Source organism: Hemicordylus capensis, chromosome 4, assembly GCF_027244095.1.
Source record: "Hemicordylus capensis ecotype Gifberg chromosome 4, rHemCap1.1.pri, whole genome shotgun sequence".
In the NCBI taxonomy this organism is placed as follows: Eukaryota; Metazoa; Chordata; class Lepidosauria; order Squamata; family Cordylidae; genus Hemicordylus; species Hemicordylus capensis.
In genome coordinates this window covers 286,618,675-286,635,971 of record NC_069660.1, presented here as the reverse complement: position 1 = coordinate 286,635,971, position 17,297 = coordinate 286,618,675, and the positions used below count along the sequence as shown (strand labels likewise).

The 17,297-nt window shown below is 43.8% G+C and overlaps 1 protein-coding gene across 2 annotated transcripts in view; it reads left to right on the top strand.

Moving 5' to 3' along the window:
* Window positions 1-17,297, top strand: part of RGS22 (regulator of G protein signaling 22) — a 128,649-nt gene that overhangs the window by 92,539 nt on the left and 18,813 nt on the right. For both annotated transcript variants that reach the window (XM_053250539.1, XM_053250540.1), the window contains exons 22-24: window positions 4,943-5,104; window positions 10,822-11,001; window positions 14,621-14,764. In XM_053250539.1, the coding sequence (XP_053106514.1) occupies window positions 4,943-5,104; window positions 10,822-11,001; window positions 14,621-14,764 (486 nt within the window). The remainder of the gene's footprint in view (window positions 1-4,942; window positions 5,105-10,821; window positions 11,002-14,620; window positions 14,765-17,297) is intronic.

Sequence of the window (17,297 nt, the reverse complement as noted above, 5' to 3'; positions counted from 1 at the left end):
ATGGGGAGTGGGGTCATTTCATTCATTCATTTATTCATTCATTCAATTTATATACTGCCCTTCCTAAAGTAGTTCAGGGTGGTTTACATTAACATAAAAACACATAATAAAACAAAATAAAAAAACATTTAAATCAGATTAAAATTAAAATTAGGTATTAATATCCAGGCTAAAAAGATGGGTCCTTAAGGCTCTCCTTGAAGGCCTCCAAGATAATCCTCGTATATCCATGGGGAGCATATTCCACAACCCAGGGGTGACAACTGAGAAGGCCCAATCCCAGGTCACCACCAGATGAACTGATGGCACCCAAAGTCGGACCCCTCCTGGTGATCTTAATGAGTGGTAGGGATCTTGTAGAAAAAGGCGCTCTCTCACGTAACCCGGACCTAAGCCATTCAGGGCTTTAAAGGTAATAACCAGCACTTTGTACCTTGCCCGTGCAACTGTTTAATACCAGCAGCTAGTGCAACTGTTTCATAACAGGCATAATGTGGTCTCTCTGGGATACTCCAGAGACCAGTCTGGCTGCCGCATTTTGAACTAACTGAAGTTTCTGAACTAGGTACAAAGGCAGCCATACATAGAATGCATTGCAGTAGTCCAACCTGGAGATTGCCAGCTGGTGTACCACTGTTTTTAAGTCATTTTCCTCAATGACTTAAAAACAGACAAACTGGACAGAGTTGTCAAATCAATCACAGCTGGTAAAAAGCGCTCCCGGCCACAGCCTCAACCTGAGGCACTAGGGTGAGACCCAGGTCCAAGAATACTCCCAAGTTACAAACCTGTTCTTTCTGGGGGAGTGTAACCTCGACCAGAACAGGAGGCTCTATCCCGCCTTGCATATTATGACCCCCAACAATGAGCACCTGTCTTGCTTGGATTCAGCTTCCGTTTATTATCCCTCATCCAGCCCATTACTGCCTGTAGGCAGGCATTTAAGGGGCTAATACCATTTCCTGATATTGATGACAAGGAGAAATAGATTTGGGTGTCATCATTATATTGATAACACCCAGCACCAAATCCCCTGATGACCTCACCCAGAGGTTTCATGTAGATGTTAAAAAGCATTGGTGACAGAATGGAGCTCTGAGGGCTCCATATTGTCCTTTGCCTCAGTCAGCAAAAGGCCTTGGACTGCCCTGGCTTCAGGCTTACTGATTCACTTACCACCTAGCTTTGCTTCCGCAGGAACAATCACAAAGACCATATGGAAGTTCTGCATAAATAATATAAAATAAATAATATAAAAATCCTTTGTATCCTATTTTGAATTTGGTAATAGAACAAAGGTGGGATTACTGTAATACATAAAAATTACATGTATGGTGCCTTTATAAGACCATATTTAGAGACTTGGAAATGACCTTCTTTTTAACGTGAACCCTATGGAACACATTTTTTAAAAGCAGGATGAAGTGTATAGTTAAAGAGAAAAATACAAGAAATACAACTAACAATTATATACTGAATTGTAGAATTTTATAAAAAGATACAATAAAAACAATATGCCTAGATATAGATAAATAGCAAATACAAAAGTAACACTGCATAATGAGAAAGAAATACTTTCCCCATCACTAGTATAATGGCTGAAGGATCCCTATGTTGTTGATTTTTAATATGGGAAACAGCCCTTGGAAGAAATGATCATGTAAACAAGTTCTGAGGAGCTGCACATCATTTTTTGGGTAGGCCAGAGGGTTAATTGCTGAGCAATGGCAGTTCTGCAAGTACTTTGCTCCAGTCCTGCACCATTTGACACAGGGGTGGATCTAGACCACCATCTCATGTTTTATATATTACCATCCAAGTAGCAACGTAACAGAGAGCTCACATGTAACCAAGCAGAGTTCTGGACCCCACCACCACTGCTGTCATATTTCCCCCAGATATTTCTGAAATGTAATTGCTCACCAGGGCTGTAGAGGTAGGGATTATGCAGTAACCTTAATGCATACTTATCTGTACTTTGCATGCAGTAAACTCCCTGGGACAAGCTGTTCACCCCAGCATCTGGAAGATAATTTATTATGAGAATGATTAAATGCAGTCACTAAAGAAGAATCTGAAGTATGCAGCAAAGTCGGCAGGATTAATTGTATCTCACAGTATCTGTTTCATTTAGAACTGCGTTCTAATGTGAAGATCATATCAATTGTTAAACATCTTAAAACACTGTAACATGACATCTCAGAGCATGAGATCTCAGGAGAGGTGGTTTTTTGTTTTTTGTTTTTGCCTCTCCCGCCCCCTGCAAAGAGCAGCAATCTCTTTAACACATGCTGTATACATTTACGCAAAGGGTGGGGGACTTCTTTTTTGGTCTGGTCTCCATATTGCTAGTTTGCCAATGCTAGGAGCCGGCTGAGAGTTATCCACTAGATCAGGAAGAGAGAAGTATATATTGTCAGGATCAGGTGTAGGAACAGCAGGGCATACAGGCAAGGGTTGGCACAAGACAGGGAAGAACTGGAAGAGAAGAGGCAACAAGGTGCAGAGGAAAGTTTCACGGGGCACTGGGCAAGGAGACAGAAAGGGGGGAAGAAGAAGAAGAAGAAGGAAGAAAAAGAAAGGAACAATCTTGGTTTGAGGCAAAGTGAGGTCTGGTCTACATACTTCTCAGAATGAGTTTCAACGCAATGGAAGAGTTCTGGGGTAGTAGAAAGGACTGTAATTCATATTGCAGGTGGAAGAGACCCAGAGACGCAGGTTTTGGGTGGTATATAGATATGTTAAATAAATAAACTCTCCATAAAGAGAAAACTAGCACATTAGGAAGCAACATTCTCTCAGCAATTTGTCCACTAAGCTGGTTTTCTATTTGGGAAGATCTATACATGTGACCCCACCTCCCCGCACCTGCAGTCTGAAGGGGTGCATGCCATACTACCTCGTTCTGCTTCAGAGGTAGGCCAAGATTCAGTGTGCTCTGAGCAAGAACCATCCAATCAACAACAGATCTTTCTGCTTCCTCTGAGTTGAGAAGAATGGGTTTCTTGCAGCCAGTGGTCTGCATTCCCAAATGCACATGCATCTCCTCTCGCTCTCACAGGTTATATGCCCCCACTGGGGTGTACTTCCCACACAGGGGCAGGTCCACAGGCCTTGGAGATGCATGTTGGGTTCTATAGACAACACCACTGCTCTCTTTAACTGACCAACAGGTTTTTATTCCTGGTTACGAAGTACAGGACAAGCACAATTAACTTCACTCTGCCCAGGCCATGCTGGAATCTGGGCTTCTTACCCAGGATTCCCAGTCTTTCCAGTTGCTCAGCCCATTTCACCAGGACAGTCTTCTGCCTCCCTGCTTCTGATGAGCCTGTCCCCCTTCTCCTTCAGTCAGCAAGTGATTTCTTTCTTTAGCAGGTAGCCCACATCCACTCCTTTCTCCTACCCTGCAGGCTGCCCAAGCTGCCCTAATGCAGGTCAGGGGAAGAGGCTCAGCTGATTGTCTCCCACTGGTCCCAGGTATGAAGAAGGGTGGGGTTGATTGTTCCACTATGGGCACAGTCTTGCTCATGGTTAAGCTGCTGCCTGCCCCTCAGTTGTCTGTCCAGCAGCCCCCTTCCCTGCCCTGCTGCATTTTTCCTGCACCCTCAATCCTCCCAAAACTATGCCCCACCCTACTCACAGGACATATATGCACAGTTTAGGATTGCCACCTCTTTTTGCTCTGAGTGGATTCCTGTGTTTTTAGCTGTGACGTGACATCTATAAATGTAATAGTTTCCAACAGAAGCATGATAGGTAGAAATTCAACAAGGTTTGAAGTTGGTTGGTTTGTCCTCACCATGGCCTTGCATGATGTCTGAACCCACAGTCCTGATTTAATCTTGGTTTGTTACAGTAGCCCCACTCTCATGGGGCTCTTGCATAAAGAGAGGCAAGCCTAGATCATGGCAGGTAAAGAGAAGGGATGGGACTTGGGGGAAAATCATAATATGGTGAAACAAACCAAGTTTTGGTGACTTTCTATGGACCAATTCAATTTTGTAACATAAATGTTTGTTAAAATAAAACATGTTTCTGTGTGATGAAAGAGGATTTGCCTTTAACTCCCCATTGCAAGTTCCTAGCTTAAAGATGCCTTGTAAGGCTGCTGACGGGGGTCAAGGAAAACTGAATGTGTTCAGTCTCTGTGAGAGTTTCACTTTCAAAGGTTAGGGTGCAGCTGTAACTTTCACAGTGCAAACTACCTTTTTGTAATGCAGCATCCAAAGGTGATTCATTGGATGGGGCTTTTAGGTTTTGCAGTAACATTCATCTTTTTCATCCTTAAGCATTCCCTCAGTTTCTTCTAGTTTCCTTTTAGAGCATTCTGCTCATTCACACCTGCTTTCTATGCTCCTGTTTTCCAAGTGTGAAGATCCTTTAAATGTCTTGATGACATTAAATCACATTTTATGATTGGTACAACTTTGTTCCAGAAATAACAAGCTTTCGGCTTCTGTCGACGGTCATGGCAATGGATTTCAAAGCGGCTTTTGTTAGCAAGATTGCTGTCAAAGGGAGTTTTAGACTAGTAGGCTGTGTGGTTTGCCTGTTCCTTCCTCTGTTGTTTGTTTCTACAAGATCTCAAACAGATCTTCTTCTTCTCCTTCTGTTCCTCCCCCACTCCCAAGAAGTCTTTTGCCATTATCAACAGCAGTGGCTGTTTCCATACTTACAGCAAGGAGTCATATGTTCTAAATCATTGTTAGTCATTTCCTTTCCCCCTTTGCCCTTCCAAAGAAATGTTGCCCAAATCAAACAGAAGAGTGGGAGAGAGAAAATGGTTGCCAAGTCCTGTTGTGTCCAGGTAATAAACTACTGAAAGTTGGGGTCAGCGCAAAGATAAGCATCAGACAGCTTGCCCTAACGAAGGCCTTTGTTATTGCTTTTTGAAATGGAGTTTACCCAGTGTGTTTTTTCTCCCCTCTCTTTTTGACAGCACGTGGACAATAAATGGGTTTCTTCATCTAGGGAAATAATTACTTTCCGCAAAGCCCTGTCGAATCCAATCACGGCCTTTCAGTTTCAACGTTATGTGGCCCTGAAAGGAGATTTACTGGAGAACGGAGTGCTCTTCTGGCAGGAAGTACAGAAATATAAGGTACAACCCTATCAGGGAATGGAAACAATACAGTAATTACAATAATATGACATGCAACATTTTAAGTATCATTAACCCAGATGTGCTTAGTAGTTCTTCAGCCAACAGCAGCTGGATTGAGGCTGTGGCAGGGGGCAGGGTTAAAGCCCCCTTACGCCCCCCCCCTGCTGCAGTCCTGTGCTGAGAGGGGACAATTTGGCTGTGGTTCACTAACAAAAGCCTAAGCCCAGTCGGGGGCTAATGGTGCTTTAAACATCACATGTACTTTGGCCCACAGACTGTAGCACATCTAGAAAACAGTGGTCCTTTGGTGTCCCTGAGGAAGAGGAAAACCTGGGGTGACCTTTTGGGATCTGTCAGGGTGAGAACTCACCAGACTAAATGGAAAAGAAAATTAAGGGGCCTCTGCCTTGGGCTCGGAGATCCAAAAGCAGCATCTTAGGACTGCCAAATTTATATGATTCAAATGAGCCAGTGTGGTGTAGTGGTCAGAATGTTGGACTAGGACTGGGGAGACCCAAGTTCAAATCCACGTTCAGCCATGAAACTCACTGGGTGTTTGGGCCAGTCTCTTCTCTCTCAGCCGAACCCTACCTCACAAAGTTGTTGTGGGGATAAACATAACCATGTGCACTGCTCTGGGCTCCTTGGAGGAAGAGCAGGATAGAAATGTAAAAATAAATTAAAAAATAAAATAAATATCAGACAAGCTGCTGTGCTAGTAGCCAGCTAGAGGAAAGAATTCTAACAAGATGCAGGAGGCCTGTCTCATAGTGGCCCTTCTGCAGGCTTTTGATTGCCATAATTCTTCATCCTTATGTTGAGCTGCTGCAACTACTACCACCAGTATTTATATACCACTATTCAACAAAGTGCTCAAAGTAGTTTACACACACACACAAATAAACAAAATGCTTCTCTGTCCGCAAAGGCCTCACAGTCTAAAAAGAAACGTAAGACAGACACCAGCAGCAACAACACGAGGGATGCTGTGCTGCGTTTGAAGCCCCCCTGGATCTGAGGAGACCCAGTTCAGTATGGAGTGGGCTGATGGGCTTCTGAATTACCATTGCCTTATTTCAGTAGAGGCTCATGTAAATGTAACCTGCTGTGAATCGTTTATTCTCTTTACTCTATGAAGAGTGTTCCTCACATAGTGCTGAAAAAATATGCGGCTGGAAGACAGAGGCCTGCAACAAATTTTCACCTATTGTGCAGAAAAATTGCCTTATGTTACTCGTAGAAGCATCATATAATTGTCAAAAAATATATCCTTCTGTGATGACAACTGTGTGGCTCCTAATGGGAGACAGCCAGCAGTAGTTAACAAGGACTCCTTGTCTGGCTGACCACAAATATTTAATGCTAAAAGATGCCCCTCAGAATTTATCAGCTCATCATGGACTTGTGAGCCTTGAAAATGTATTCAATCTGAGGGCTTTAATCTGTTCTCAAAATCCATCTTACTACTACTAGTTATATACTTTCTCAAGAAGGCAGATTTGGCCATGGTTATCCATGCCTTAGTCATGTTGCGGCTGGCTTACTGCAATGTGCTCCATGTGGGGCTGCCCTTGAAGAATATTCTGAAACTTCAATTGCATAATGCAGCTGCCAGGATTCTTTCTGGAACTGCTCATTCAGAGCATATTACACCTATTCTGAAAGAGTTGCACTGGCTGCCAGTTTGTTTCCGGATCCAGTCAGGGGCAGAGCCACCATTAGGCAAACGGGTTCAAAGAACCTGAGCTGCCGCCCCTATGGGCCATGCCCCCAGACACACACCCCACATCTGATGTCAGATGTGGGGAGTGTTATTTCACCCCCAAATGGGGCCACACAGCCCCATTTGGCCCGTGCTGCCAATTCAGAGTGACTCCCCCTGCCTTTTAAAGGAAGGAAGAGCCACTCCTGGCCTCGCTGCCAACGCAGCGGGGCTGATCTCCCTTCCAAACGGGGCCTTGCGGCCCTGTTTGGGAGGGAGACAATGCCCCCACATCTGACATCAGACATGGGGGTGTGGCTAGCTGGCCCCCTGCATCTGACATCAGATGCGGGGTGCGGGGCCAGAGGCTTGTGGTGGCAGCCAAACACAGGCCGCTGCCAGCCTCCCTCCGTGCCTGGGTCTAATTCAAGGTCATTACCTTAATACCCTTAACAGTTTGGGCCCTGGATACCTGAAGGACTGCCTTCTCCCAAGGGTTTCCGCCCACCCAACAAGAGCGCCAGAGGGGCCTTTGCCCCATGTGCTGACATTGCGAGAGGCTAGGCGGTTGTGCACATGGGACAGGGCCTTCTCTGTTGTTGTTTCTCCCAGGCTCCGGAATGCTCTCCCAGTGTATGTCTGCTCTTTGACATCTGCGGCTGTTTTTTAAAAAAAACTAAAGACCCTTTTATTTGTTCACACTTTGACCCGTTAGGGGCTGCCAGGTCACTCAGCTTTCCTGTTTGTTTGTCTTTTAATGGTGATTTTTTTATGTTTTACCATTTTTACTGTTTCACTGATTTTAAGGTTTCAGATGTAATTTTTATGGAATTTTATTGCATTTTGTAAACTGCCTTGAGATTCATTATGAAAGGTGGTATACAAATGGAACAATAACTAACTAAATCAATACTGCTTTTCAACAAAAGTTCTCATAGTAGTTTACATAGAAAAATAAACAAAAAATAAACAAGATGGTTCTCTGTTCAATCTAAAAAGAAACATAAGGTAGACACCAGCAACAAAAGCATGAAGGATGCTGTGCTGGGATTGGATAGGGACAGTTGCTCTACTAACTGAAAGTGTCCCCATTTGCAGTTGTTTCCTTGGCTGGGATCTGAAATTATACAGGGCTCTGGTGAGCACTTGAAGTAGGTTTGCTGTATCAATTTAAACATCAGAGAGTACTTTGTACATACAATGGGATTGTATAAATAATGCAAAGATTCTTGTGTGCACTGAAGTGCATGCACGAGAGCCCCCGGAACAGGGCAATTTCTATTTGATGTGCAGAAATGGGATTGGACTGTGGCTCAGTGATAGAGAATCTGCTTTGCCTGCAGGAGGTAACAAGTTCAAGTCTTAGTATCTCCAGATAAGACTAGGAAGATCACTGGTTGACATCTTGACTAAATTTACTAGAGGAAGTCCTACTGAAATTTTGTCGTCCTTTAGAGAAACTCCTGTGTAGTACTTTTGAATAATTTAATCAGGATGTCAGCTACTGTCTGAAATATTGGAGAAAGCTTCTGCCAGTCAGTAGACAACTGAGCAAAACTGACTAATGGTCTGACTCAGTAGAAGGATGTATTCTGTTTCTACAGATAAACCTTGTTATTTGTGGCACTGCTATTCACTGTTCCACATATCTGTGGTCGGATAATATACACCTGACCTCAATATTTGCAGGCACGGAAGGGTTAAAACCCACATATTTGTGGTTCCGAGGTGGCGAAATGACACTTGAGATCATTTCCAGCCGCCATTTTGCTTAAAGGAGCTATTTTGTGTCTCTTCTGATTAAAAAAAGAAGAAGAATCCCCCCCTGTGGTTTTTCATGGAAAATTGGTGGTTTGGGGGGAATTGCTGGACAGATGGAGACCCACAGAGCATGGTACATCACTTTATTTTAATTATTTCTGCCATTTTCCACCCTTTCCCTGACTTTTTCTGCCCTCCAGCCACCTAACCCCCCCCCCCAATTTCTATTCATTCAATTATTTGTTTTCCGTGGTTTCATTATTTGCAGAAATTGGTGAGAATGGAACCCCCACGGATAACGAGGTCCAGCTGTATTACACTTATTTATATATTGCTTTTCAACAACAAAGTTCTCAAAGCAGTTTATATAGTGAAGGGAACAAGAAAATTGTTTCCTGTCCCAACAGGGCTTACTTTCTATAAAGACATGCAAGGGAGATGAAGGGGGATGCTATGCTGGGTTGAAGAGGGACAGTTGCTCTCCGTCTGCTAAATATTCTCTAAAAGGTGCCTCTGCCCAGTTAGTAGAGGTTATATTCATCAGATGTTGAACATTATTTGAACACAACATATGTTCAATGCATCAAATAGAAAGAGGAGATATCCTTACATTCTGGAAGGCTGCTTTGAATTCCTTCATCCTAGGCAAGTCCTAATAACTAAAGTAATGTTTTAAATTAGCTAAGTAGTCATGGTAGAAAATATACCTGCTACCACAGGTTGTGTCAGTGACAGTAGCTATTACCTGCCCACTGTTGCAGAGTAATTGCTTATTCTCTATAAGAAATTGAACAAGAAGCCAGCAAGAGAAACCAGAGTTTGATATTTATTGCTAACTAAATATAGGCTAAGAAAACAAGGAACAGGCGAACAGTCTCTTATGCAGAGAGAGGGAGAATCTCTCAGTTGGAATTCAAGGCAACAAGTAAGGAGCAGACAAACAAACCATGACTCCACTCCCAAGCCAGTACATAGAGACATTCACATACAGAGGCGTATCTAGGGAAAATAGCGCCTAGGGCAAGCACTGAAATTGCGCCCCCTGTCCAAACATCTGACACCCATCTTTCAGATAACTTTACCATCATATCAGCTGAAAAATACAAGTCAAGCTCATCAGTCTGTTAATATTTCAAAAACTATTTAGCAGTGGACATAGCCAGACCAAAAAATGCTGGAAAACTACAAATTTCAGTATGCTGTGGCTCATGAAACACCCAAATACTATGTGGAGGTGTACTTGGAAAACTAATGTCTAATTCTCTACTATGCATTGTAGCATCACTATTACATAAGTTTTAAAAATAAATGGAGAATTTGCCTTTTCCCAGATACTCTGAAAATAATTAAAGGATATGCAGAGTAAACTGTGTCACTGCTTGGAATATATTGTAGTATTTCAGAAAGACACATTTAACTCACTTATCACAAGAAGCAAAGTAAGAGCCAATGAATACAATCCTAGCTCATAAGCTTCAGCTCAGTATTCACAAGCCCTGATTCTCTGTACATAGTGCCAAACTGAATATGTGTACAGTGACTTATATTATATTAAAAATACCTGTAGCCCCTCCGGGGGCTTCCTAAAGGCTGTGGGGTGGGTCTGAAATGATTCACCCTCCCCTCAATGGCCTCTAGGGCTTTGCAGGGACCATTTGAGCATGTGCGGTGGCCATTTAAAAATATATTTATATATATTTTTCAAAATGGCAGCTGAAAACAAAATGGCTGTTGTGCATACTCAAATGGCCTCTGAGAGGCCTGGCATGGCCTAGGGCCTCACAGAGGCCATTTGAGCATGCAGAGTGGCCATTTTGATATTGGTGGCCATTTTTAATTTTTTTTAAAAAAAATTAATTTTAAAAAATGGCACCCCCCTTCGAGTGGCGCCAGGGGCATGTGCCCTGCCTGCCCTACCCTAGATATGCCCCTGTTCACATAGAGAAGCATGCCCCATACAAAGATCAGAGATGCTCCATGGTAAAATCCCACACCTACAGCCTAGTTTACTCTACTGCTCACTACCTTCTGATAGATATGTGGGTGCATGGGAGATAAGGCACAAAGTGTTATGGTATATAACAAAAAGAGCTTTAGAGGATAAATACTTAAAAAAATATTATTATTTGGGCTGTAATAAAGGGGTAAGGAAAAAGATCTTTCCTTCTGAGGTTAGATTTGAAATGGCAAACCTCCATGTAGACTGCGGTTTTGCACTCATTTGCAGCACACTGTACTTCTCTCTTTTCAGGACATGTGCCACTCGCATTGTGATGATGCCATTATCCAGAATAAGATCACAACCATCATCAACTGCTTCATTAATTCCTCCATACCACCAGCCCTGCAGATTGACATACCTGAAGAGCAAGCCCAAAAGATTATTGAGAACAGGAGAGAGCTAGGCCCTTATGTGTTTAGAGAGGCACAGGTACAAGAATGAGCATACTGGGTTTGAGTGGGAGGTGTTGGACTGAATGTTAGAGCATCAGGATGCTGGTTTGAGGGCTGAGATTTGTGCCTTTGAATAACTATGGATGGAAAATTGCACCCATAAAATCCAAGCCTTGGGTTAGGCAGTCCCAAACTCTAGTGTGTGAAAGAACCACTTATGTAAATATGAAAAAGTAGGATCCACAGAGTCATGGGGATAGACCATAGGTAAATGACAGAGCACATGCTCTGTATGCAAAAGGTCCAAAGTTCAGTCTCCAGAATGTCGCATTAAAAAGGACCATATACCAGGTGATGGAAAATACTCCTGTCTGAGATCTTGGAGAGTAACTGCTAGAGTAGACAATACTGGAATATATGGACCAATGGTCTGACACAATACAAGGCAGCTTTATCAGTTCATATGGGCAAAGGTTCAAACCATGCATGGAGCTTCTGCTCCAGTTTTTCTGAATCTCCTTCCTATTGCAGCCTCTTTGGACCTCAGAAAAAGCATCTCTGAAAAGTCAGGGGAACCTCCAAAGAGACCTTCGACACAGTTGGTATAGGAAATCTAGAGTATCTCATATGTGTGCAGAAAGGATCTCTGGCTCTCAGCCAAAGATTTTTCAAATGTCAGTGAAGTACAAGGGCAGCTTAACTTTATCAAATGTATTGTCCTTTAAAAAAAGGATAAGTGATGTTATTGGATCTGATTTTAGATTCTCTTCTCACCCCACTTTAAAAAACAAAAAAACCCCTACACTTATTCTGCTGCCCTGACCAAATAGGGTCATTTGTAAAAATTATGCTGTTGACCATCTTCAGTTATTACTTTTAATGCTTCTGTTTATAAAGGGCATTTAGCTAAGTCCTTACTCCATCAACCACCACCCAAGGTTGGCCACCAACCACACCTTCTACAGAGTTGTTAATATAAATCCATAAAACGTTCAGGATCATAAGAGACAAATAGTCTGGAAGACAACTGAATCCTAACAGATTCCAAAGAAGATAAGATTGCTACAGAGACCCAATACAGGAATGGAAAATACAGTAAAACTCATAGATGCAGAACTGAGAAAAGAATTGTCCAGATAATTAAGGTTGCTTTCATAGAGCTGGTCTGGATAGTGGAGAGAACTCTGGCTTTGGGTCCAGAAGTTCTGGGTCCAAATGCCATCTCAGCCATGAACTTACACACCAATTTCACTTGTAAACCACCCAGAGCCATTGTATGGGGCAGTGTAGAAATGTTAATACTACTACTACTAATAATAATAATCATCATCATTAATAAGCCAATAACACCTGTCTGTGTAAACAAGAAATAATAAATAATATAATGCTTTGCTTCCATCTCCTCCTTAAAAATGGGGCTTGTATAAACTGAACTCACAGGGCTACTGTGAAGTAGGGATGAGCACAGAACCTGTTCTGTGCACTCCTGGGAGGGCAGGGGGTCTTTTAAGGGTTAGAGGAGGCACTGCTTACCTGCCAGCCCCCACCCTGCTGCTTCCCCCCCAACCAGTGTTCTCATAAAAAGCAGACATGCAGGACCGTAGCATCCCTCACTTCCCGCCACTTCCATTGCAACGCTGACCAGGGCGCAGGGAGGGATGCTACAGACCCATGCGCCCAATTTTAATGAAAGTGCCAATAGGGAAAAAACAGTGGGGCGGGGGCTGGCAGGTAGGCAGCGTCTCCCCTGCCCCTTAAAGGAACCCCCCTGAATGCCCTCAGAACCGGCTCGAACGCCAGTCCACAGAACCGGTTCGACACTCCTAGAATGCAACACCAAAAGGTTCCGTGCACATCCCTATTGTGAAGACAAACAATATAAACCAAGCACATTCCCAGTAACAATGTGCTATACAGTACTAGTTACATAACTTGGGTCCAGGAAACCTAAGCTACAACATAACAGTTGCTGGAGAGAGGTTCAGGGTCAGGAGGCATTTCCCCATCATTTCCTCACCAGCTGAGTTTCATGGACTCCACCAGATACAACTTGGCTGTAGAAAAAGCTAGCATATACTGAGTCAGACCACTGATCTATTGAGCTCAGTACTGTCTACACTGGCTGGCAGTGGTTCTCCAAGGATTCATGTGGCAGGATTTTCTCAGCCCTACCTGGAAATGCCAAGAATTGAACCTGGGCCTTTCTGCACGCAAAGTAGATGTTCTGCCACTGAGCTCCAGCCCCATACCTGTGTGCAGTTTGATTGTTATGCAGCTGATTGGGGCTTACAGATGGGGCCGTTATTCAGGGACAGATCATTTGCCTTGCATGCAGAATGTCCTGTGTTCACCCCTTGACATATCCAGGTAGGGCTGGGCAAGACTTCTGCCTTAAACCAGAGTTTCTTAACCTTGGGCCCCCAGATGTTGTTGGACTATAACTCCCAGAATCCCCAGACATGACCTTTGTGGCTGGGGATTCTGGGAGTTGTAGTCCAACAACATGTGGGGCCCCAAGGTTAACAAACCGTGCCTTAAACCATGGAGAGCCGCTGTCAGTCAGTGTAGACAACACTGAGCTAGATAGACCAATGGATTGACTTGATATAAGGCAGTTTCCTATGTTCCTATGACTTGATGCATGATCAGAGCACATGGCACAACTGTTAAATGGCTCTGCCCAGCTCCCTGAGATAACATCAGATGGGTGGCAAGGAAGTTGCATAGAATTGTATCCCAGCATTCCAAGCTGGAAATATCACTTTGCAACTGCACAGCAGGTGGTGATGGTGGCCAAGTATGGAAGAATGAGAGAAGAAATCAGGAAAGAAGGGAAGAGCAAAGCTGAGCAGTGGAGGGAAGGGAGCTGAGCCATATCCATAGTGCCCCAATATGTCAGCACAGTCTTACTGGCACAGATAACTGAAATACCGAATCTGTTATATTTGCCCTGTGAGAATTGCCAGAATTTCAGGGTGAAAGTCAACACTTAAAACCTCCTTTAGAAGTCTGCATCTTATTGGATCATGGTGTTATAGTGACTTAATCGAGATCATCCTCTTTGCTTTCAAAATTGTTTTTCTTCCCTTAGTTTAAAGCAGACCCTGCAAAAGATTATATCGCTTAAAAATTTCCTTTCAGATCTGTAATGTTGTTTTAGAACTTGTCCAGAGGCATTATCCCATTCTTTTAAAACCAAAGTTTAAAGAGAAGCCAGTTCACCTATGTAAGTGGAAGATGCTGAACAACAGTGGGATTAAAAGCAAAAATTTTGCATATATGTCTGTACACACACACACACACACACACACACACACACACGTACACACGTATAAAATCACATGTTGGAAAAACAAACCCAGTCAATGTTTTCATTAATGCCAGCAATTATTTAGGAGGTTTTTTAAAAGGAGGAAGGGTTTTTAAACTGTGATTGAGGAAGCATTCTCATCAGCAGTAGGCATATACGGATGAGAAGCATGTGCAGGTATGGCGCAAAATGTAAGATGATATAGTAGATGCTTTCAAGCTATACATTTTAAAAGCAACATTTGCTTAATTCAGATGGTGAAATGTTTATCCAAATCATTTGCAGCAGCTTTTGCTTCCATACAGTGTTAAAACATGAGGCTTCTTTCTTCTTCCTCCTATTCTAGATGACTATTTTTGCTCTTCTGTTTAAATTTTGGCCAACATTCTGCGAGTTTCGAGCCAACTTGGCTGATGAGTCGAGGATTTTGCCTGCTTTGGAGAAGCGAAAAGAAAAGAAGCCAGAGATACAGAAAAGAGAAGAAGATAAGGTGAGGAAATCTGATCTACTGTGTTTGTTACATTTCATCCCAGCCTTCCCAAGAGCTTGAAACAGGTAGCAATATGCTTTAATATTAAACATGAATTGCAGTGTTGCTAAAATTGTAACATGCCAGATAAAGCTTTTCTAATCAGTAGATTCTAATGTGAACAGCTTCTAGTGATTGCCCCGCCCCCCAAAGTTGAGGCTTTCATAAAGTCTCCACAGTAAGTAGAGGTAAAGTGTGCCGTCAAGTTGGTTTCAACTCCTGGTGACCACAGAGCCCTGTGGTTTTCTTTGGTAGAATACAGGAGGGGTTTACCATTGCCTCCTCCTGTGCAGTATGAGATGATGCCTTTCAGCATCTTCCTATATTGCTGCTGCCCGATATAGGTGTAATTTGCTTTCTGATATATATATAGACCTCCTCCCCTTGCAGGATAGTTTTGGAGGATTGCAATGGCCCTCTACCACTCCACAAATGGCAAAAGTCGTTCCAGCCATGGGTGGCTCGCGTGCACTTCCTGCACTGTTCTCAGCAAGGTGCTTGCCTTGACCAGGCTCAACATGTGTGTTAGCTAATGGAAGTGGACACAGCTCCTTTCCTTCAGCTCCCCGCCCCGCCCCCAGTTTACCTTCTTTGCGTCTGGTACACACGGGCCTCTTCCCTGCATGAAAGGTCTTATTTGCTTGGAAGCACGAGGGGATTGATGAGTGTCGTTTTAACTTTTTCTGTTAAAGCTCCTTACGTATCTGGCTGTCTTATTTGTATTTATAACTCGATGCAGCAGTATGTGTATATATTAATTTGACAAATGCCCTTTAGATACTGTTCACTTTTCCTGAGATCAAGTCTCAACTCTTCTGTGCTGTCTAGAAACCAGAAGCATAACTCATTTACTCATTTATGTTCAGGGGCTTGTAAAATCTCATTCAAGTCCAGATAACGTGTCTCCTTCCTCACTTCAATGCTTTAGCCTTACCACAAACCTCCATGAGTTTTGTAAACATTGGTGGTATAAAAATGTAATAAAATAAACAAAAGGAGCCGCAGATCCCTCCTCCACACTGCTGTTATGACCCCAGATCTTGGACACACACACCCCAACTGAGGGGTGAGACAGACATTATTTTATCTCCCCACCCACCCCAATTCAGGGGATAAGATGATAAGACCTTACAACCCAGCTCCTCGGTGAAACTGCACCACTGATTCCCCACACCAGGAGAATCAGGGAAACCAGAACCAACACTCCCACCATGACCCAAGGTCACAGACTTGCTTTCATCCTCTGACTTTGAGAAGTCCCTCGAGCACCTGCTAGCCTAGGTAGAGGTTCCCCAGTGTTGTCAAAACCGGCACATAGAAAATCAGGCAAGGCCCCTTTAAACAACAACACCTTCCCTGAGGAAGAGGTGGGGCCAGTCCACGGTACCTGGTTAGTAGCTATAAAAAATGCAGACAAGCACCCACTGGAGCAACATCCATGTCTGCTGTTGTATTCACTATTCTTGCTTTCCTGCTTAAAGCTGTCTGAACTCCTGAACTCCTTTTCCTTGGAGCTGTCCAAGGTCTGTGCCCTCCCAGATCCCTGCCTTGGTGGAGGTCCCCGCTCAGCCTGGAGCAGGAAGACGTGTTGCCTTGGGACCCAAAAGAGTCTGAGTTTTTCAAAGCAACATTACCGGGCAGGCAAGGGAGTGTGGGGAAGGCAGAGTTCGACCTACCTTCCCCCAAAGGACCATTCCAAGCCCCAGCAGCGCACAAGCCACACACCTGCATGACCAGCTCTGCTCCTGGCAGCGCAGGTAAACAGAGGCTGGGACTTGTCCCAGCCTCCACAAATCCCACAGTACACTGTGCGCCGAATGCAGTGCACTGGGGGATTCCCCCAGGGGACAGGCAATCTAGGCGCCTGTCTCTATGTTAGCATGAGCTGCAAGCAGCTTGTGTTGACACACGATCCTGGGGCTGAGTTAAGAGTGTGCTTGCACCCTTAACCTCAGCTAAGAGCTGGGCTTTGGCGCTGGGCTAAGCATTGGGATCCGTGTGGATCCTGGCAGTTCTCATGGGCAGTCAAGCCCAGGCTTGGCTGCTCATGAAACCAGCCTCATTGTCTTTGAGTCTAGTCCCTCCCCCAGTGGTGGTCTTGGTGATGGAGGCTGAGTCCTCCCTGCTGTGGAAAGGAGGATGAATAAAATCGTGGCATTTCTGCATGTGTGTACAGCCTTGTGTGGTTGTACAACATGAGAATGCTATTTCTGATCTGCATTCCCATTGTGTAGATTTTCATTCAGGTCCCTTATGAAGTTCTGAGATACCTGTAGCTGCTCTTAAACATAAAGGGCAAAACATAAGGAAATAAACTCATGCTAGTAAGTTCCCCCTTTTGCAGCTAATGGCAGTTGTGGGGAGGGGCATTTAGGTTGGAGAACTGGCTGGGGGCAAAAGTTTAAACCTTCTTCTCCTGCACCGTGCCACCAGACCAAATTGCTGTCTCCGGCCATGACTGTTTTTTAGCCTACTTTCCTTAAGGAAATTAAAC